The sequence below is a fragment of the Gadus chalcogrammus genome, chromosome 18 (assembly GCF_026213295.1).
Source record: "Gadus chalcogrammus isolate NIFS_2021 chromosome 18, NIFS_Gcha_1.0, whole genome shotgun sequence".
NCBI classification, from domain to species: Eukaryota; Metazoa; Chordata; class Actinopteri; order Gadiformes; family Gadidae; genus Gadus; species Gadus chalcogrammus.
In genome coordinates this window covers 5,248,569-5,271,264 of record NC_079429.1, presented here as the reverse complement: position 1 = coordinate 5,271,264, position 22,696 = coordinate 5,248,569, and the positions used below count along the sequence as shown (strand labels likewise).

Genomic DNA, 22,696 nt, shown 5'->3' with positions numbered 1-22,696 from the left:
TAGCAATTATGGGATGGCCTTCTGAGGCTTAGCGGTATCCATAGCGATATCCTTCGGCACTCCGTTTCATGCGACCCTTTCTGACGTTGAGGAAGATGAGGCGGGATCAGCGTCTCTATGGGTGCATATCTGGTGAGTGACAGTGTGGCTGGCCAATAGGGTCGATGGATCCCTTTTCTACCCTCGTTTTCTAGAGAAGCGGTAGAGACGCAGAGGGGGCGTGGCTCCCGAGCGGTCATAATATATCGACTCGCTCTCCATCCATACCGCGCTGAATACTAATTGGAGTGATTGATTACAAGAGCTATTGATCACTAAAAACCTCTGGGATCGGAACCACGTCCGAGAAATGATTCTGACTCTGAAGCCGTTCCTGATTGGCTGAAACATCCCCTGACGCTGGCGTGAGCCAATGAGAAGAGCGAAGTGCATAACAAGGGCCTTTGTTCCGACACTCCTTCGCCCCAGAGGTTCTCCTTTCAGAATTTTCGCTCTTTTAGGCGAGTCGTCGTTTTGGTTTTACCCAAAATAAAAAAAAATAAACATTTTGGTTTCAAGGCTAAAAATAAAAAAAGGAAAACAGAGTTAGTTTGCTGGTCCCGCTGTTGAATCAGGACGGACTGCTCCGGGACCAGCGCCCCCTGCAGGTGGTCAGGAGAGCTGCTGGTCCGGGCTCTGTTTGGGGCACAGCGGGCACGGGGCGGAGCCCGAGCAGCCGTCACACTGGAGGCCGTGAGCGCAGGGCAGGTGAACGGCTCCGGGGCCGCCGCACGACACGCAGCACGGCCGCTGCCGCCGGAACAGCGCCTGGGGAGGGACACGGAGCTGTCAGTCACACGGGGCTGAGGGTGGAGCTGAGGGCTCTAACAGAGAGCCTGGGGAGGGACACGGAGCTGTCAGTCACACGGGGTCGGGGGTGGAGCTGAGGACTCTAAACAGGGTATCTGCAGGTTTCAGCAAGTCAAATTTAAGACTTTTTAAGACCTTTTTAATACCACCTTGAATGACGTCTTCCAGCCAACTGAATTTGCACCTACCCATTGTCGCAGACTAGCTGGCAAGCACGCAGATAATCGTTTATATATGCAGCTAGCAAGAAAGAAGCCTCTCTACATGTCCTTCCTGAAAAGCTCCACAAGAAAAATAAATAAATAAATAGTCCTGCCCCGACAAATTGAAGACCTTGAGTCACAGTATTTAAGACCAGCATATGAGATTTGTAACGAATTTAAGTCTTTTTAAGGCCTTAAATTTAGAAACATGAATTTAAGACTTTTTAAGACTTTTTAAGGATGCGCTGACACCCTGACTCTAACAGAGCCTGGGTAGGGACAGGGGGCTGTCTCACTCTGTCTCTCTCTAACAGAGCCTGCAGGAAGGAGAGCATACTCAGGTCTCTCTTGTTCAGAGTTCACCTACTGTAGACTCTGCATAGCCCATTTCTCTTTCCTCTGACAAATGTACTTATTGTAGGTCACATTGGATAAAAGCGTCTGCTAAACGCTCGGAATGTAAATGTAAGCGTTCAGTCAAACAGGCTCCATAGTAGATAGGAGATACCGGATACAAGTCAAGCCGCTATACCTCCTGAGCCGAAGTTGACCACAGGTCACGCACTTCTTTAGGAAGATGCACAATACGTGTGTGCGTGTGCGTGTTTGTGTGTGTGTGTAGTCGTGTGTGTGTGTGTGTGTAGTTGTGTGCGTGTGCGCGCCGGTCACCTGCTCCACGGTGTGCAGGCAGCTCCCCAGCTGGGCCTGCAGGCTGAGGGCGGGCTCCAGGGGCAGGCGCTGCAGCAGCTGCAGCTGGTGGACGGCCAGGTGGGGGTCCTCCCCGCTCCGCAGGCTCTCCAGCGCCTCCCGCAGGAGGGAGGTCTGCCGCTGCACCTCCTCCTCCGCCTGCAGCCCCCGCTCCGTCTCCATGGCGATGCGCGAGGCGCGGGCCCGCGAGTCCTCCGCGTCTGCCTTAAGCGCCGCCCAGGTCTGGAGGGGGGGGGGGGGGTAGGCATACGGGTCAAACCAGTTAGAGATGGGTTAAACCAACAGTTGGGTTAAATTAGCGGTCGGGTTAAACCAACGGGTTAAAGCGGCGGTCGGTTAAAGCGGCGGTCGGTTAAAGCGGCGGTCGGTTAAACCAACGGGTTAAACCAGCAGTCAGTTAAACCAACGGGTTAAACCAGCGGTCACTTAAACCAACTGGTTAAACAAACGCTCAGTTAAACCAACGGGTTAAACCGGCGGTCAGTTAAACCAATGGGTTAAAGGCGGCGGTCAGTTAAACCAAAGTGTTAAACCAGCAGTCAGTTAAACCAACGGGTTAAGGCGGCGGTCAGTTAAACCAAAGTGTTAAACCAGTGGTCAGTTAAACCAAAGGGTTAAAACAGCGGTCAGTTAAACCAAAGGGTTAAACCAGCGGTCGGGTTGAACCAGCGGTCGGGTTACGATAACTTGGTTAAACCAGATAAGCGGTTGTGATTGGTCTATCTCCTAAATTATTTTCTATAGAGGGGGAGCCAGACCTTATCCACAGAGCAAAGGAAACATGAGCTAGCCAGATTCGTCTGGTTCCCCGGCTATTGGCTGCCCCCTTGTTGCCATTGGTTGATGTTCAAGCTTTTGATTAAATCAAAAGTCTTCATGAATCATAACGGGGCAAACACTATCCATCGTTACTTAAACTTTTGTCTAATGTAGCTAATGGCATTTCATTCTGTCGACTATCAAAGGAGATGAGTCCAAACAGCTCGTCTTGCCAACTTCCTGTCTTGACAATAAGGATGATGGACTGCATTACAAAACATTTATTAAGCGGACGCTTCGGTCCAGAGCGACTAACAGTGAGAGCATTGAACCAGGGAGATACAGAGAACCATTCTAGTTCAGACGATTCTTCAGAACTGCCTCAAGTGCTAGAGGATACATCACACACACACACACAAACACACGCACACACAGACAGACAGACAGACAGACAGACAGACACAGTGGTCTCCACACACTCACTCATTCACCCTCTCACCTGAGCAGTGTGCCGCAAGTCACTCACTCACCCCCTCACCTGAGCGGTGTGCCTCCACTCACTCACCCCCTCACCTGAGAGTTGTGCCTCCACTCACCCACCCCCTCACCAGAGCGGTGTGGCTCCAGTCACTCACTCACTCACCCCCTCACCTGAGCGGTGTGCCTCCACTCACTCACCCCCTCACCCTCTCACCTGAGCTGTGTGGCTCCAGTCACTCACCCCCTCACCCTCTCACCTGAGCGGTGTGCCTCCAGCTGTGGTCCCAGGACTTGAGGGTGCGCTGTGTGTCCTCCAGCTCTTGCCGTAGCCGGCTCATCTCGGCCGTCTGGGCGGCGGGGGGGGTCCCGGGGGAGCCCTGTCCCGACGGGAAGTGCTCCCAGATGCTGCTGCTCATCCCGTTCAGACCTGGAGACGTCAGAGTGTGACCTTTGACCCATCGTACCTCCTCACACAACACAGCCTCATAACCTGCGACTACGGCTGGACCATATTGGAAGATAATCGTATTACGATATTTTGTCTATTATATATTTTTGTATCTTTCATATCGACATAAATAATATACGGTTATGCAATATATACTCGTTATACAGAGCTTGATGATAGCGAATTAAATGGGATTTTTTGTTTTGAGGAAACAATAGCAACGCACTCTCGAAAAAGTTCCTGTTTTTGGAATTTTCTGTAACCCAGATAATTCCATACAACAGATGTTGTCACGGTTTCGATACCATAACGAAATATGACGTAGCCCTACATACGACTATAACATTATACACTACAACGTTAACGAAACTCTGGGAGGCTTTGTGGAAGTTGTGGAGCCACCAGACCATCCACAAGCTCAGTCCTCCTCCTTACAGCCCCTTAGAGTCAGGGTTAGCCCCGGGTTAGCCCTGGGTTTTCCCCAACCCGAGCCCTCGGGTCAGGGTTAGCCCCGAGTTAGCCCTGGTAAAGCCCCAACCTGAGCCCTAGGGTCAGGGTTAGCCCCTGGTAAACCCCGGGTTAGCCCCAACCTGAGCCCTCGGGTTAGGGTTAGCCCCGGTTAAGCCCTAGGGTTAGCCCCAACCTGAGCCCTCGGGTTAGGGTTAGCCCCAGTTAAGCCTATAGGGTTAGCCCCAACCTGAGCCCTCTGGTAAGGGTTAGCCCCGGTTAAGCCCTAGGGTTAGCCCCAACCTGAGCCCTCGGGTTAGGGTTAACCCCGGTTAAGCCCCATCGGACCCCTCAGCCGTACCTAGAGAGCCGTGGGATTGGCCCATGTAGCCGCTTTCCGATTGGCCGAGCTGCGACAGGTGTGAGGAGAAGAAGGGCGAGGTGTGCGTTCTGACTGGTGGAGAGGGCGATGGCGAGCTGAAGGGGGCAGAGCTGCTGAGGGACCCTGGGATGTTGACGGGGGCGGAGCTCTGCAGATGGCTTCCTCCTGGAAGGACAGACAGAAGGACAGTTTCATTTCTGAGAAAAATATACAACATCTTTGTAGATAGACCTTGTTTCAGATCTGCATTCTCGCTTATACTCCGTGTGAGATACTGGTCCAACCCCAAATACCTACAGCCTGCGTGTGTGTGTCTGTGCGTGCGTGTCTGTCTGTCAAACATAGACACCTAGTAGTGTGTGTGTGTGTGTGTGTGTGTGTGTGTGTGTGTGTGTGTGTGTGTGTGTGTGCGTGCGTGCGTGCGTACCGAGCATCACCCCCCCGCTGGGCAGGTTGGAGCTGCAGTCGAGGCTTCTCTCCAGCGCCGACACGCCGAAGTCGTTCAGGTCCAGATCGTCCAGCGCAGACTCTGCAATACAACACAACGCACACACTCAGCAACAACGCAACACAACCCACGCTCAGCAACACAACACAAGCCACGCACAGCAACACAAACCAACACTACCCACGCACAGCAACACAAACCAACACAACCCACGCACGCTCAGCAACACAACACACACTCAGCAACACAACACAACCCACGCACAGCAACACAAACCAACACTACCCACGCACAGCAACACAAACCAACACAACCACCGCACGCTCAGCAACACAACACACACTCAGCAACACAACACAACCCACTCACTCAGCAACACAACACACACACTCAGCAAGGCAACACACACACACGCACGCACAGCAACACAACACAACACATGCTCAGCAACACAACCCAACACGAAAACACAATACAACCCACGCACGCTCAGCAACACAACCCACGCACACTCAGCAAAACAACACAACACACGCACAGACTCCAGTTCCCTGACAAGCTGAGAGGAAACCTAACGGTGCCTTTGAACAGAAACCAAAACAATGCGAGCGTGTTTCTCACCGACCACCGACTCCACCGTGTCACTGGGGGGGTAGAAGGGCCGGGCGTTGGCGTTCATGCCCGAGCAGAGGCCGGCCCCCAGGGAGGCGGGGCTGGGCGGGGTGGCCGCCAGGCTGGAGGGCATGCTGGAGGACAGGCTCAGGGGGCTGCCGACCGGCAGGAATACCAGGAGGTCCTGGGGGGGGGGGCATGGTTTATAGAGAGACTCAGTACGTTTACACACACAGCTAAAAGGTGGGGTATGGGATTTGCGAAACGCCAGCAGATTTTGAAAATACATAACTGAAATGGTCCTACCATGGTCCTACCCCCTCTCCTTCAACGCTGACTCTGACTCCACCCATTCCAAGTACATGGACGCGCAATCATGCACGAGCGAACAGATGCGCGAGAGCGAGCCATTAGCAAGTTAGCTAGCTCCAGTAGCTACCGCAGGATAACAACAAACAGAAGCTTGCTCTGGGTCACGAGCTTTCCCCCCCCCTCGCGCGGGGAGGGGAGTGCAGTACGACCGTTTGATTGACGTACTTACTGTCCAATGCCACTCGGTGGGTGTGGAAATCATTGGCTGGAGTTTTTCGAGCCCTGCCTGTTCCACAGGTGATTGACTTGTTTAATTTTCATCTCAGTTCTTCTAACTCAGTGGCTGTAAGTGGGTTATGATAAGGATTTCAAGTATTTTTGCAAAAATGCCCAATAAAGAGAATTCCATACCCAACCTTTAATCCGCTCCAATAGTGGACCAAGGACACGAGACTCTCTGTTCTACCTCTCTTTCTTTAACTCTACGCTAATGTACCTTTACATTTAGGGCCATTAGAAGACGCATTTATGCAAAGCGACTTACAACGGTTAATACACACATTCACACACCGATGGCGGGGCCACCCCTGCAGGTCGACAGCCAGCTCCTCGGGAGCAGTCAGGGTGAGGCGTCTCGACACAATAGAAGGAGCCGGGTTTGAACTCAACCTTCTGGTTACAAGTCAACCCGCTCTACCCAATCTGAGGTAACTGTTCCCTGTTCATTTTAGTGCAGCCTTTGGTACAGATGTACATCTGTCCAGCATGCTGGTACAAGCATACCTGAAGTGCATATCCTCGGCTAGGGGGGATTGCATTAGCTGTATTGTGTGAAGAGAGAGAGAGAGAGAGAGAGAGAGAGAGAGAGAGAGAGAGAGAGAGAGAGAGAGAGAGAGAGAGAGAGAGAGAGAGAGAGAGAGAGAGAGAGAGAGAGAGAGAGAGAGAGAGAGAGAGAGAGAGAGAGAGAGAGAGAGAGAGAGAGAGAGAGAGAGAGCGAGAGAATGCGGGGGGGGGGGGGGTGTACCTGTTTGTTTCGCTGCTCCAGCACAAAACTCCTTTGCATCTGCTTCGCCTTTGAAGAACAGAAACAGAACGAGGTGAGCCAGAGGGCTGTGGGTCACGCCCGACATAACCAAAGAACACAAACAAAGAGCCATCCATCCCTTTCTGTTCAGAGATCACCTCTGCATAGCCTCCCCCCTCCCCCCCACCCCTTTTACACACCTATGGTATGAGGTAAGTCCTGTCACTTAGAAATAGCATCGTGTAGCGTCTTATCCTATCTATCTTTGTTGTATACGGGGAATGGGTTAACCTAGCGATTGTTAGTGGCACTAGGCACTTGTTTCTATACTGTTCTATACTATACTTCCTTACTGTACCGATATATTGCTGTTTCTCTTTCTTCTGACAAATGTACTTATTGTATTATATTATATATATTATAGTGAGTCGCTTTGGATAAAAAGCGTCTGCTAAACGCCCTGACTGTAAGTGTACATTTCTACGATACATTTACCAGACAGAACAAATATGCAGAACTTGTGTGGATCAGTCAGGTGTGAGCGCCCCCCTCACCTGGTCTTCCCTCTCGAACCCCGGGGCGCGGCCGTACCCCCCCTCCCGCCCCCAGGGGGAGAGCGGCTCCCCCGTGGGCCCCCCCCCGCCGCCGCCGCCCCCTCCTGACGCCTCCTCGCAGTACGCCATCACTCTTCCCAGCAGCCCCTGCTCCGCCATGCCCCGCCCCCCCGTGCCGGGCGAGAAGGCCAGTCCCAGGCAGCTGGGGGCGTGCCCCGGGTCCCCCCGGTGCCCCAGGGGCCCCCCCGGACCCAGGGTGGGGCTGCCCGCGGGGAGGGGGTCCGGGGCCGCGTGGTGGGGCTCCGGGAGCCGGGGGGGCAGCGGGGAGCCGGGGCCGGGGAACGGGGGCTCTGTGTCGGGGACGAAGGGCTCTGAGGGGGAGGAGGTCAGGGAGAGATGGTGAATAGGTTGAACCGACTCAGTGCACTCATATGAAACCTGTCATGAGTTTGACTGGGAGGCGTTGATCACACTGCAAGCAGGAGGGCCCCAAACCAGACAGGGAAGTAGTCGTTATTGATCCATCACCCACAGGAGCACCTGTGTGTTTCCTCTTGAATATCGTTAGTCCTGATGTGCAATTTCATCAAATCGTTGCACAACGACATCAAACCACCTTCCTTTTGGTACTCCTTCACTATGGAAGACTTCCATAGTGAAAGAGTACCATCCTGAACGTTTAAGGCTGCCCTGAAGCTCTGCCAAAACCGCAGTTGAACTGGACTGCTTTAGAAAATAAAGGAAAAGCCCGCTCAGCGGTGACAGTAGCAGTGACTTCAGCGGCCTCCATGTTGACTACACTTCATGCTGCCTGTGCGACGTCGCCTGACACACGCAGTTCCTCACACTGAAATCTCATATCGGCCACATTTTTACAAACAAGCAATAAATCTGAACGAGAGTCTTAGCAGTGGTAGCGCAGCCTCAGCCTGTTGAATACGAGGCCTCTCATTGGCTCTTACTTTCGATGTGAGCGAAGGCACAGAAGGGACCGCGGGGACAGCTGCCGCTCTGCTGCATGTCGTTGCACTTGGTGGACTTATAGATCTGGAGAGAGAGCAACAAACACACCCACAGAGAGGCTGTCAAACCACTGGATGTTAGCATGTTAGCCTAGCCGCCATGTAGAGTCTCTGTCGTTAGGAAGCCAGGATGAGGAGCATCCTGACAGTTTGGCCAGGTCAGTCACAAGCCAGCCCTGATGCTGTGCTTGAGCTGTGATTGGTTGAAAGAGGAGCTCATCCGGTACAGCGTGGCGCCAGGGTAGATGAATCGACGATGAATCGAATTTAAAATCGAAATCGCGATGTAATAGAACGCGATATGCAAATCACAATGGCTGTGATTAAATAAATAAATAATAATAATAATTTCAAAAAAAAATTATTTGATTTGTTGCCATTACTGACTGCAATTTTATTTTTTCTTTAACGATTCAATAATTAAATCAAGATGTTATAATATCAATTAATCTCAACTCGTCAGCCTGGCCTAATGGAAAGAGCAGTTTTTATGTTGACTGCTTCCAATGTTGTGTTGGTCATATTAAAGAATGATTTATTGCTCTTAGTGAATAATACATTAAATCGCAATATTGGTCAAAATAATCGCAATTCGATTATTTCCCCAAATCGTTCAGCCCTAGTTAGAATCCATTGTGCTGTTATGATTAGTGTGTGTGTGTGTGTGTGTGTGTGTGTGTGTGTGTGTGTGTGTGTGTGTGTGTGTGTGTGTGTGTGTGTGTGTGTGTGTGTGTGTGTGTGTGTGTGTGTGTGTGTGTGTGTGTGTGTGTGTGTGTGTGTCCTACCTCTGGGTGGAACTGTTGCTCGGTGCGTGTGTGACAGTACTGGCATCCCTCGGCCCCTTCACATTTACTGGGGTCCCCCCACTCCTCGCTGTGCTTCACCGCCGGGCACGGAAGGGCTCTGTGGGGGGGGGGGGAACACAGCAGGTGGTCTCACACGTCTGTAATGACCCGTCCTCAAGCTGAATACACCGACGTGTGGTCAGAGGCGCTGTAAAGGTACTGTTTCTTCAAGGATTTAAATGTGACTGCCTTGTGTTTGTGTGTCACTACCTGTAATTGTGTGTGTGTGTGTGTGTGTGTGTGTGTGTGTGTGTGTGTGTGTGTGTGTGTGTGTGTGTGTGTGTCTACTTGTACTAGTGTTTGTGTGTCCTTATTTGTGCGTCTCTACCTATACTTGTGTGTGTGAGTCTCTACTTGTACTTGTGTTTGTGCGTCCTTATTTGTGCGTCGCTACCTGTACTTTTGTTTTTGTGTCTACCTCTACTCGTGTTTGTGTGTCTCTGCTTGTGTGGGAGTCTCGCCCTGTTCTTGTGTGTCTTTATTTGTGCATCTCTACCTGTACTAGTGTTTGTGCGACTCTACTTGTGTTTGTGTGTCATTGTTTGTGCGTTTGTACCTGTACTTGTGTTTTTGTGTCACAGTTTGTGCGGTTGTACCTGTACTTGTGTTTGTGTGGGCTGCGGCGGCGGTCTTTGCTGTTGTGGTAGTACGGGCAGGCGTAACCTTGGCGACAGAGGCGTGGCGGTTTCTTGCAGAGCTCCGTCTTGTAGTGGGAGAGGACGTAGGTGTTGTCTGGGGGGGGAGGGGAGACAGAGAGATGCCAGATAATTACCACCTACAGAATACATCCTGCTCCTTTAATTGTCTCCTTTAACGACCTCCATTAAGGTACTGGCCCCGCCCCCTTTCATACATCACAACAATTATGTATCCTGGCCCCACCCCCTTCATACATCACACCTCGATTATGTTTCCTGGCCCCGCCCCCTCTCATACATCACCCCCTCCATTATGTGTCCTGGCCCCGCCCCCTTCATACATCCCCCCTCCATCATGTGTCCTGGCCCCGCCCCCTCTCATACATCTGACCCATCCCAACCTGCTGAGTCCGGCAGTGACTCAATGAGCAGCTCATTTGAAACTGTATCAAATGTACGTTATGTATCCCAGATTGGAAACTTTGGGAGAATCCTAGCTGAATGTATCCCAACATAAAGCTGAATATATCACAACATAAGGCTGAATCATAATGAAAGACAGCTGAAAAAGTGAGTCTGGGTTTAAAGTCTTCCTTTGACCGTTATGCATCCAGCCCAAAGGTGTGTGTAGAACAAATCCATCCCGACTCAGTGTTACGTTTTATGGCAAAGTTTGAACCTACAGACAGCATGTTACCATTACCACCATCAGCATATTTATGTAATATATACCATTATTATTATTATTAGTTACTACCTTGCCACCGCGGCTCCTCACTCAAGATCTTCTCTATGAGGGCCGTGCTGGCGGCCTGCCCTGATTGGCCGTCCCCGCCGCCGCCGCCACCCCCACCCCCCTCCGGGACCCCGGGCCCCCCCTGGGACTCGATCACCTGCACCTCCCTGGAGGAAGGAGAGGAAACAACAGTCAGCCTGGAGGCTCACAGACCTGCTCCTGGGAGGACCTCCGTCACAACGTCCACTAGCGCTTCCACGTCGTGTAGTGTTTGGGGATGCTTCATACTTTACACTCAGGGCATTTAACAGACGCTTTTATCGAAATAATTTACAATACAAACTTTTGATTGAGAATGTGATTTGTGTGTGAAATGCTCAAATACACGTTAAGAGACATAGTTGGAAACCATGTTTTAGTTATGTTCTGTGTCTGGATTTGCATGGACTTACACAGAACATAACTAATACACTTCATGACCACGGCAGCTCAGAGACTACGCCTTAGGTGACACTCAGTCCAGTGATTCGTGTCCACGTGTACACAAACAACCCCAATACAAAGTCCTTCTGACACACACACACACACACACACACACACACAGATGGGAAAATACCCTGCTTTAACGGATATAGAAACAAATATTCTCGCATAATGTTTTTCAATAGTTTTTTTACCCATGTCTCACTCACACACACACACACACACACACACACACACACACACACACACACACACACACACACACACACACACACACACACACACACACACACACACACACACACACACACACACACACACACACACACACACAGTAAGACGGGAAAAAACCCTGCTTTAACGGATATAGAAACAAATATTCTCGCATAATGTTTTTCAATTATGTTTTTTTACCCATGTCTCACGCACACACACACACACACACACACAATTGACCATGTTGTACACATAAAACATTTTACTTTGTCTTCAACAACACACACACGCACACGCACACGCGCGCGCGTACCGGATGTCGAACACGGGGCTGCGTAGGTCATGCGAGCCGTGGGCGAAGGCGCAGTGCGAGCCGTTCTTGGAGCAGTGGCCCTTGCCGTCCGTCTCGTGGATGCAGGACCCCGTCTTGTAGTAGCGCAGGTGGTAGCGCCGCTCAGTGTCCCCGGCCGTGCGGTGCAGGAACGCACACCTGGGAACCGGAGCAGACACAACGCGCATGAGGGTCGGGGTACCACAGCCAATAGAAACACACGCTTTAGTCTGCATGACAACAGGAAGTGGAGACCCAATCAGACCAACCCAGGGGCTGCAGGGGATTCTGTTTACATTCAGGGCGTTGAGCCGACGCTTTTATCCAAAGCGATTTACAAAGCGTACATTTGTCAGAAGAAAGAGAAACAAAAATATATCGCTGTCGGTGCAGTAAGGATGTTCATTGAACCAAGCGCAAAGCACTAACAATCACTAGGTTAACGCATTCCCCGTATGCAACAAAGATAGCTACGATAAGATGCTACACAATGCTAAGTAATATTCTTTAGTGCCAGGACGACGCACTACATACAATAAGTGCGTACATTAAGTGCCAGGACATACAATATAGAATAAGGGTTTACATTGAGTGCCGGGACATATAACATACAATAAGTGTGTACAATAGGTGCCAGGACGTACAACATACAAAGAGGGGTGTGTGTGTGTGTGTGTACGGGCTATGCAGAGTCCAGGTGAACCCTGACACCAGTGGGAAGAGATGGCATCAACGTTTCTGTCTCGTACATCGAAAGCTCAAACATTTGAACCAATCTTTTATGATTCTATCCAGAATAAAACAACATATAAATCTAAACCCAGGTGATGCTTTTGTTTTGGTCTTGTTATATGCGTCAGCCAGGTTATCGGTCTTTAAACACATGTAAAGGAGTCACTCTCAAGAAGAACAACAAATATTTATTCACAAATAGGCAGATTTATGATACTCAGCACTTTGTGTCAAAGTGCTCTTAATTTGACCTACTTCCAGAGGTGGATGATAAGCGAGTATAAAGCCTGTATTTGAGCACGTTATCAGTGGTTCTGCAAACAGCATAACGTGCCCATTGGTTCATATTAAATCAATACACGTTACACACCCATTACTTTTTCATTTTTCTGTGCTTGGGTTTGGCACATGTATACTGCAACATACAGAACATTCGGCCAAAACTGTGCAAACAATCTATTTATACTCTTTTCGCACCTCTGTGTAGAGGTATGCAGCGACTTTCGGCCAGAGAAGAGTTTGTACGGTACAGTTTACGACCCTTCCAAATGGTTATGAGGGCTCTCGCACGTTTCCAAAGCTTCTGGTATCAGCGCGCATCAGAGCAGCATTTGCATTTGTTTTGTGTGCACAACTGGCCTCTGATAGCGGTCGTTACACCTCAACGACAACTCTATGAAGGGCAATGCAATGCGTCTTTCAACTGCTAATGCTAAGAATGACCTGTTAGGGGTCTGGTTTGATGCAATTGTGGATAGTTTCCACCTCTCAAAAGATTGCCATAAATGAATAGCGTGCACTTACACAAACCAACCTAAACCAAAACTTGTTTTTACACTATTTTACATGGGCCCCCAGAGTTTTCATATCATACAAACTCAAACCTTCAGCGTAGAATGGCCCTGTTGATTTTAACAGACATTAAAAAAAACACAACACAGACATTATATGTGTTGGACTTTGTAAGGGTTTTAAACTGATGTTAAACACAATTAAAATACTCACTCGTCCCCTTCGGGACAGCTGCCCGTCCCCTCGTCGTATTTGGTGCAGTACACATCGGGGCTGTAGTTGAACGTCCCGTCCCGTCTGCGGATGGGTCTGCGCCGCCGCTGGTTCAGGAAGTGCCAGTGGAAGCAGGCGAAAGGCCGGTGCTGGGTGCATTTGTGCTGAACAAACAGCGGGCACTGCTCGGTCCGGAATTCCTTCAGGTACCTGGGGAGGAGGAGAAGGAGCCATCACCGGGCCGTCCATTACGTAGGCCTACACACCGATAACAAGTGTTCTGAACTATAGATCGCAGCGGGCCTCCAACTCCAGACGCGCCAAACTTTATGCACACACTCATATTGTGCGTTTCCTGCAGCATGAATATACATATATTCTGTCACGTATACGGAGTGGTGCATGTGGAGCATTTATGTGAGCGCACCTCTATGCATGTGTGTGTTTGTTTACGTGTGTGTGTGTTTGTGTGTTTACGTGTGTGTGTGTGTGTGTGTGTGTGTGTGTGTGTGTGTGTGTGTGTGTGTGTGTGTGTGTGTGTGTGTGTGTGTGTGTGTGTGTGTCCCACACTAGTACGTACGTGTAATGCTGAGGTTTCTCGGGCTGGACGTTCAGCCCGTTGGCGGGAGACGTGGAGCCCCCCGCGGGGGAGGAGGAGACGGAGGATGGGGCCGCTGCGGCGGTCGGGCACCCTGGGCACGACGACGGCGGCTGCGGGTGACTTTTAGACATTTCCCCGCGTCAGGCCTCGTATCCACGATCTTGTTTTTAGCTTGCTGTGGCTATACTGTGTTAGCTCCCAAATCCGCATTCTGGCATGAACTGCGCATGCGTGCAAACAAAGGGGGAAGTGGACGCAAGGGGGAAATGTGTGTTGCGTGGAGTCCCGCGCGCACACACACAAACACGCACACGCTAGTGTTGTACAGCGCACATTACGGCGGGTAGAAACTACATACGCAGGACATTTCTATATAATGAACTCTGAGGTTAAAATTTTCCAACAATCCCATGGCTTTGTCAGAATAAACGGGCCAAAGCAGTTCGGATTGCAATAAATCTTCGTCTCCTTCTTGTTGTTTTTAGTCGGTTCTGGACCAGTCACATGGAGCCTCAGCCGCCCCCCTCTGGACTGGAGTCAGGACACAGATACATACAATAGAATACAGTTCAAATACCTATATCTCTTTCTATATATCTCTATATATCTCTCTCAATATATATATATATATTCTCTAGGCCTAAACTGAATCTACAGGGCATTTAGCAGAAGCTTTCATCCAAAGAGACTTACAATAAGTACATTTGTCAGAAACACTAGTTTCTGTATATAGATATTTATATCTATATATATGTATCCTTATATATAAAAACATATATCACACATACAAATAATCCCACATTCTAGATCATGGATCGTAACAATTGAAACCCAGACGGACCAATCATAGCGTTCCCGTCTACATGTGACGTCACGCTGTAGTATTTATAGCCCTCACCAACTCTCGCTACACACACACACACAACGCGAAGGAAGAGTTCAGTCGTTTTTCTAATCCTCATCGTTAAATCCTCACACGGTAAGCCATTTAATTTTGTGTTTTTATGGTAGAATGGTGGTTTTACACGGAGTCTGGCGGTGTTTCGGACCCCCAGGAACCGGACCCGGACCCGCGGGGCATGGGCTGGTGGTGCTAACGGCTAACGTTAGCTCATCATAGAACAATGGGTCCGAGCAGGCCACCGCCGCCGGTCTATGGTCTACACACATAGTCAAACCAGTGGATCATGTGTTAGGCCTACAGGCCCTCACCCAGTCTGGGGAAGGAGCGCGCTGTCGTCTTTAGTACAGTCAGTCTGTCTGGCCTGCTTGCCTGAAATACTTTACAACTAACATGGCGCTGACGTTAATGTCGGTGGACCGCCTGCTTGGTCCCGGTCCCGGCCGCCCGGTCCGCTGGATCCTTGCGACCGCTGGGTCTGTCGGCACCACCGAGCGCCCGCTGGGTCCCCCGGGTCCAACCGCCCTCTGGGTCGGCCCATACCGAGCGTCCGGTGGCCCGTTGTTGTAGGTGCTATCCTCGACGGGGAGGCTGGACGTAAACCCAGCAGTGACACTAGAAGGGTGGAGGGCTGTTGGGTGGAGTGCAGCGGCTCTCCCTGCCTCCCCCACTGATGGGGGAGGGGAGCGTTCATACACAAGCCAGTTTGAGCGGTCTTACCGTGCGTCTCCCCGCGCAAGCGCCTTTGTGATGGTTTTGTTTCGGTCGATGTTTGTTGTGATCGGTGGCGGTAGACGTCAGCTATCGTCCAGGGAGGGGATAATTATTAATGATTCTGTGGTTTTATTAGTTTAGTGCGCCATGGCCAGAACCAAGCAGACCGCCCGTAAGTCCACCGGAGGAAAGGCGCCAAGGAAGCAGCTCGCCACCAAGGCTGCGAGAAAGAGCGCGCCGTCCACCGGGGGCGTCAAGAAGCCTCACCGTTACAGGTAATGACGTCATTCGGGTCACATGTTATTGCTGTTGCCTTTTAAACGCGTAAATTGTAATGTCTTCATGCGTTGCACTGTTATGATGCTTATATTTAGTAATTGTTCCTGTTTTTGGTTAGGCCGGGTACCGTGGCTCTCAGGGAGATCCGTCGCTACCAGAAGTCCACTGAGCTGCTGATCCGCAAGCTGCCCTTCCAGCGGCTGGTCAGGGAGATCGCCCAGGACTTCAAGACCGACCTGCGTTTCCAGAGCGCCGCCATCGGCGCCCTTCAGGTGGGCTAAAGAACCGCTGCGTTCACTGTTAACAAAAATACTCTTTCTTTAAATATACATCAAGATCGTTTAGCCAACACAACTTGACATAAGTGAATTTGACAAAAGAATGATACTTGTGTGCAAGGGTGTTCATTGTGTAATGAGTGCATAGTTTTCGAATACCTAACCAATCTTTTATTTAAGTATTTTTTCACGGTCGTAAATGAGGTTAAAGCATTCCCCATAGTCAAACAAAGACTGTTACGATAAGATGTTATTTTTAAGTTCCAGGACGTACAACCAACAATAAGTATAAGAGATGCAGCAATCAGTAAAAGGCTATGCAGTAGTCGACAAATAAATGAGTCGAGTATTAACCTCCTTCCCTCTCTCTCTCCCTGCAGGAGGCCAGCGAAGCCTACCTGGTTGGTCTGTTTGAGGACACCAACCTGTGCGCCATCCACGCCAAGCGGGTCACCATCATGCCCAAGGACATCCAGCTGGCCCGCAGGATAAGAGGCGAGCGTGCCTAGAGGAGATCCCCCCGGGCCGACCAGCGACCCTATTTATCCCACTTCCAACCTATTGTGGACATTTATCATCAGAATTTATTTTTTATTTTAGAACGACACCAAATGCATCCGTCGTTCCACAAACCGGATCTCGGAGCAAAGTGGTGTTGGTGGGGGGTGGAGTTGCTCCTGTTCTGGGGATTCGGTGGTGCATTATATCCATACATTCTTTACCCCCTCGCCCCCCACGGCTGGCTGTTGGTTGAGCCATCAGACGGGGGGCCTTTCCCGAAGGCGGACATGACGTCTTCTTTACATCTTCCATGAAGGGCGGCCCCCTCTTATCGGTCTACTTCCTCCACCAGCCTGTTTCGATGTAGCGTTCGGTTATTGTTAACAGTTCACTGTACACCACGCTCCCCAGCGGAGAGACAACCCGCCTGTATTTTTCTTGACGGCTTTTTACATGTTATTTTTCCAACATAAAAATCTTGGCAGCTACATTTAATACTATTTATGAAGTGGTGTCACATGTCTTTCTAGTAAAGTTCTTTACGAGTACAACATGTCTTGTGTTTTTAATGTGAGCAATGAGGGTGCTAGACTGTTAATTCAAAACCATTTTTAATCTACACATCAACATGAACAACGACGTCATACTTGGGTTCTCCAGGTGGCTCAGGGAGTCTGTTCTTGACCGTCATACAAACCACTCTGTGTGTTTGAACCCTGTAGCTGTAGAACAAGAGTGACGGGTCAATACTGGACAGCTGTTGGTACCATGGGTGTTATAGCGTGCCGACATCAGCGTCTGGTTACCTATTCGGCAGACAAGCTCTTCACACTCGGCTGGCAGATTTGTCCTGAGCGCCACACAGCAGAAGCCAGGCGCTAGATGTGTTTCTGGGGAGTCTCTGTGAAAGCAACCAATCATGAGCTTGGATTACTGAGCCAATGGCAGGCCAGGGTTGCCTATGGGGAATTATGTCACTAAAAGGGCAGACAAATCCATTTGGATCAGTGTTTTTTTCTTTTCATTAGGGATCCTGTTAACGTTCAGAGTATTTTAAATGCTTCAACTGCCCACCTTTAGAGCCCTTTAATTTGTTTATTTCTAGTTTCACTAGAAAGAGAATTCTCATACTTACGCCACGCAGAACGCAAAGATGGTATAGTCTGGTTTGCCAAACCTTCCAACACATGAGATCTCGGGATAGTGATGCTGGAAAAGTTCCTAAAGGAAGAACATTCAAGAGCCAGATCAATAGAAGCTCTTGTCATTATCTAATTGGGCATTGCATTCAATTTGTGAACTACCAGTGGTAAATGACTTGTATTGTTACACCAACTGTTTATTTATGTACAGCACATGGTATTTTGGCAGTATAGAAAATCAAATCAGACCTGCCTCCCACCAATAAAGTATTTTGTAAAATACGCAAACTATGCGCACCATAATATATCCTAATCCTAACATTTGAATGGTCAGAGCTACCTACCGTGTTACTGCTTTTTTCTGTGCAAATCAAATGTGTTTCCTTCAAGTCCAAGTACACTTCCTGTCAGCCAGATTACATGAGTTTAGCATTTATGGTAAAAAAGTAAACCAGGTCTTCTACATGATAAACACCAGTGGTTATAATGCATCATGTGTTTGTAGGACAGGAGTGCAGGGAGGGGGGACTGACACCTTGCTTGGCAGGTTCCTCTGCAACACTTGTGGGATGGCCTGTTGCAGAACCTCCTTGCCACCGCACTGGAAAACAAACAGGATAGGAGGAAGGATAGAATTATCTCTGTCTGGCACACACTCATTCACTCGTTCATGCAACCATTTGTTCGTTTGTGCAAAAAATGTGCGCAAAAAGGATAAAAAACGAGTACAAAGAGAGTCATTGAATGCATGCGTAAGACACAGACACTGAATAATAGCACACACATATCTACCATTCCAATATTGGCCTTTCCCAAGTACTGCAGAACATACACAATCCTGCAGGAGAGAGAGGGTCAGTCTCATCTATACAAGACTGAATAATGAAACAACTGGTGGTATAGTGTAGACGACATCGCACAATCCGTGTCCATTCAGGGAGCTGTTTAATGCTAAAGACTCATTTAACCAACCCTTTGATTAAAACAACTCAAATAGATTTACAGTGAATGTTTCTCAGGTACGCTGCAGACATTGGGGTTCATCCCCGTTCAGGGCGGGCGTCCAACCCCCTCACCAATCTATTATCCGGCCCCTCATCCCCCCCTGCTACTTCTGGGAGCACACGTGCACACAACCCCCCCCCACCCAACGAACCCCCCCAACCCGCCTTCCGTCTCTGAGGCACAGCGTGGAGGAGGCGGGGGGGCGGTGTGGGCCGGCCTGGGGGGGTGCGGACGGGGCCAGACCCAGGTCCAGGGTGGGGTTCTCCGTCCGCAGCTCCCGCAGGAGCTTGATCAGGGGCCGGTACGAGGAGCCGTCACGGGCCCGCCAGCGCAGCACGCGCAGGGACAGCGGCAGGCCCTTCAGCCTGGAGAGGACCACGCCCGCCTGGAATACCAGGAGAACACGTTAGACAGGACCACACCCGCCTGGAACACCAGGAGAACACATTAGACAGGACCAGGCCCGTCTGGAACACCAGGAGAACACAATAGACAGGACCACGCTTGAAGAACACATTAGACAGGACCACACTAGGTCACCAGGAGAACACATTAGACAGGACCACGCCGGCCTGGAAGAGCGGGCAGACACAGTAGAATGTAGAATGGAGGTAAACAGCAGGGAGGGCTTGAGCCTGGGGGCTAACTGCTGCGGCTGGGTCTCAGAGAAACAAGGCAAACATCACGAGACTGGCTGTGGTTATCTGTCTATCAATGGCGTGGCCTTCCAGGAATGACTGACTTAACATTTCACACACTCAGCTGAACATTGGGCCCTGGCAGTGTACAAACTAATTGTGGCAATGTTTTTATACGACTCTATAACTTTAAATGTCACTGGGTTCTGTATAACTGAAATGGGGCTCCGACGTACTTGTCCGTTCTTGGAGTTGCGCAGGGAGACTCCGTTGATCTCATCGATGATGTCCCCAGGGCAGAGGGCGCGGTCTACCTGAGCTTGGCTCCCCGGTAACAGCTCCAACACAAACACACGACCTCTCAGATACCTGAGGGAGGGGGACAGGAAAACAGAGGAATACCTGCACATTAATGTACTGTTACAAATCGATTGTTTGAGCATGTGCGTAAATCTTGTGTTACTTCCCTTGAAGAAAGGCAGCCTCACACTAAACACAAAATAGGTCAATTTAGTCATTTAAAGTCACAAAATGGACGGATACGCTACCTATTGATCGCTCTTTAAAAAGTGATGGGAGTGAATCTTTATGATGACGCGACAACAGCATTTGTATCCACACCTTTACAGGGGAAAACTAACCTCAGCACCATTCCCAGTTCCCGACAGGGCACTGTCTCGTATATCTCACACACCTGTGGACGACACAATCTCTAGTCACACTTCCCTGCAGCACCACATTCAGAGTGAATATTTCCCCATAAGACACACTGACAGTGACTCGGCAGTAAAATCCATCATGGTATTGTTTTCTTACAGGTAAGAGCCAGCTCTCGTCTAGAAAACTGCAATTCTGTCAAGAAGGAAAAAGTGAATAATGAATGATGTGCCTTCAACTCTATGACACACACACACACACACACACACACACACACACACACACACACACACACACACACACACACACACACACACACACACACACACACACACACACACACACACACACACACACACACGCACACACACACACACACACACACACACACAAACACAGATGTTGACATGTCCTTACTTCTATTTCCAGTTGGAAGTCCATCTGAGAGAGGACGAGGAGCAATGACATGAAGGGTTCTGAGAAAGGGGAAGAGGGATTCAGACATCAAGGACTGACGAATCCTAACCAGTCAGTAAACCAGTGGTTAGCTAGTCATTGACCATAGTTTACTCACTGTGCAGTTTGCAGGTTCATAAATTTGAATAAGAAGATGAGAAATGAAAGAACTACTCACCCACAGATTCCTCATTCCTTAGGATTGAACAAGATGAGCTGTACCACTGTGAAAATAACCGAAATAATACTTTTAACAATGTTATAAGTACCCCCCAAGCCCCAACACACACAGGCAGATCTGTATGGCTAATGCTGAATTCAAACCGGATAACATAAGCACACAACACACAATATTAAGCCGTATCCCATAGAAGACGGTTCAACATTTTCATCCAAAGACCCAAGACACCATTTCAGTGTGTCCACAGGAACGGAGGTTCTTGGAGTTCTGTCCCCCCCCCCCCCCCGAGTCAACCCCCTTAGCTGCTGAAACAGAGGACAAGCAGAGGAGGCCGACCTCCAGGACCCGGGGCGTGTGCAGCAGGTGTGTGACGAAGCGCCCCAGGCCCCGGCGGCTCAGGGCCAGCCGCAGCAGGTAGCGCCCTCTCCCCTGGGGGCCCAGCAGCTTCTTACACCCTCGGCTCTGGTCCAGCGCCAGCGCCAGGGCCGAGAAGCTGGGAGGCAGGGAACACGTGGGCATAAGGAGTTAGGACGACAGTGGACCACTAGGGTCAGGGTAAACGTGTCGTTAGCCTCCTCGTAGCATAATTAAGGTTCATCTGGTATTTAGCATAAAAAAAGATGTCGCAGTCGTCAGATGGTGATTATGGAGTGTAAAAGACAATCTGATTGGCCCAGGATATAGCCAATGAGGCACAGTGAATCAGCAGTGTTAGAGTGGAGTTAGGTTAGATATCACAATTTGGCCAAAATAGGACGCAGGCAATTATGCTTTTGAGGCTCATGATGTTGTTATCATGTGATGATGAATGGTGTTAGGATGATCTTGTTGCATTCATATTGTTCTTATAATGGAAAATGACTTTCTTTTATCAATGTCCTCCTCATTAATGTGATTTTGTAGAAAGCATGACGCATTTTTCTGGGTCAGAGAAGCCTGACCTCATAGAGTACACTGCCGATGTGACAGCTGTAGCAGTTATGTCATGTATTTAAGTGGTTTCCTGAATGCAGCTGTGCCTCCGTTCGGTTTGAGTGGGAGGGGTGAAGGGACGCCAGAGGACTCGTACCTGCCACAGCTGTCGTACTGGGGGAGGAGCTCGAAACAGTGCCAGTAATCCCTGTGTACCAGGCTGAGAACTGGCTCTAAATCAAAACAAATAGAGGAATTAATAATGACACTTACCTGACACCACACCCATATCAAAAGCGGGCAATAAGAATGCCAATAACCATGTAATATACTACTATTACAAGTATTAATGAACGATAAAACAATAAAAATATAACAATCATCATCTATGGCAACCAGGAGTCATGATATGAAGAACAAGTGAATAAACATACGATCAATTGCGATAATACAGACGATACTTGGTGAATATGTGAGGACTCAGTATGATGGAGTACTAACGCTGTAGTCCTTTCCTCAAGATGAACTCCAGCAGCTCGCAGCAGGAGGGCAGATGCGCACTGCTGTCCGTCACTACGTTCCCGTCTGACTGGAGATTCATGATGCACACTAGAAGAAAATAAGACCGTGGTTGGATTCTTGAGCGCAGCTAAGGCTGATCAAAGAAGAACATGTCTCGATATTGCCTTGGATGAGTTTATACACACTGGACGTTTAATAACCACAATTAGGAATGTGTATTTATTTCATTGTACCTTTAAGAGTACCGAGAAGCGCGTCTTTCGGAGCCATGTTCCTGTGTGCGTCTGAGGTCGGAGGCGGTGGAGATGCGCTCCTCCTCGGCTCCTCCTCACCCTAACAAGTGGACAGTGGACACCCTGTCACTCTCCTCTATCCTCACTTCCGTGTGTCAAGGATAGAAATACCGAAACACTTCCAACAATTCCAGCACACGGTATACCCTACAGACGGGGTGAGGTCGTTAACCACGGCGATCAAGGTCAATTTCACCATATATGTACATGATGTTTATCGGATGATGTTTGTTGTCCAAAATACGCTCCGGCTTTACTGAAGCTCCTGCAGAACCGATGGGAGCGTAGAATGAAAGGTATTGTTTACCCTGGAACAGTAATAAAATGTGTAAGGGTGGGGACAGTGACATGCCGTGGCGCTGTGTGTAATTACACCCAAGAG

The 22,696-nt window shown here is 49.6% G+C and overlaps 3 protein-coding genes across 4 annotated transcripts; 1 reads left to right on the top strand and 2 right to left on the bottom strand.

Annotated features, from left to right (window-relative positions):
- Positions 1-5: 5 nt before the first annotated feature.
- Positions 6-14,350, bottom strand: LOC130371761 (RING finger protein unkempt homolog). Its single transcript, XM_056577623.1, has 15 exons — positions 13,815-14,350; positions 13,235-13,444; positions 11,480-11,656; positions 10,489-10,634; positions 9,690-9,825; positions 9,034-9,151; positions 8,189-8,273; positions 7,227-7,597; positions 6,673-6,720; positions 5,346-5,520; positions 4,704-4,805; positions 4,256-4,441; positions 3,257-3,426; positions 1,722-1,982; positions 6-807 (listed from the first exon to the last, which is right to left on the bottom strand). The coding sequence occupies exons 1-15, from the start codon at positions 13,964-13,966 to the stop codon at positions 652-654; spliced, it is 2,493 nt and encodes an 830-aa protein (XP_056433598.1). The 5' UTR covers positions 13,967-14,350; the 3' UTR covers positions 6-651.
- Positions 14,351-14,706: 356 nt separating this feature from the next.
- LOC130371535 (histone H3.3A) lies at positions 14,707-16,553 on the top strand. Of its 2 annotated transcripts, none has more exons than XM_056577347.1 (4): positions 14,707-14,814; positions 15,587-15,725; positions 15,848-16,001; positions 16,388-16,553. In XM_056577347.1, the coding sequence occupies exons 2-4, from the start codon at positions 15,598-15,600 to the stop codon at positions 16,514-16,516; spliced, it is 411 nt and encodes a 136-aa protein (XP_056433322.1). In that variant the 5' UTR covers positions 14,707-14,814; positions 15,587-15,597; the 3' UTR covers positions 16,517-16,553. The 2 variants fall into 2 exon arrangements, with proteins under 2 accessions (XP_056433322.1, XP_056433323.1); XM_056577348.1 differs by having other exon boundaries at positions 14,726-14,814; positions 15,592-15,725.
- A 2,205-nt stretch (positions 16,554-18,758) lies between these two features.
- LOC130371760 (uncharacterized) lies at positions 18,759-22,615 on the bottom strand. Its single transcript, XM_056577622.1, has 10 exons — positions 22,255-22,615; positions 22,001-22,108; positions 21,657-21,732; positions 20,924-21,080; positions 20,585-20,630; positions 20,368-20,426; positions 20,110-20,145; positions 19,935-19,987; positions 19,530-19,662; positions 18,759-19,040 (listed from the first exon to the last, which is right to left on the bottom strand). Exons 1-10 carry the CDS (start codon positions 22,289-22,291, stop codon positions 18,759-18,761), a joined length of 987 nt encoding a protein of 328 aa, XP_056433597.1. The 5' UTR covers positions 22,292-22,615.
- Positions 22,616-22,696: the final 81 nt, after the last annotated feature.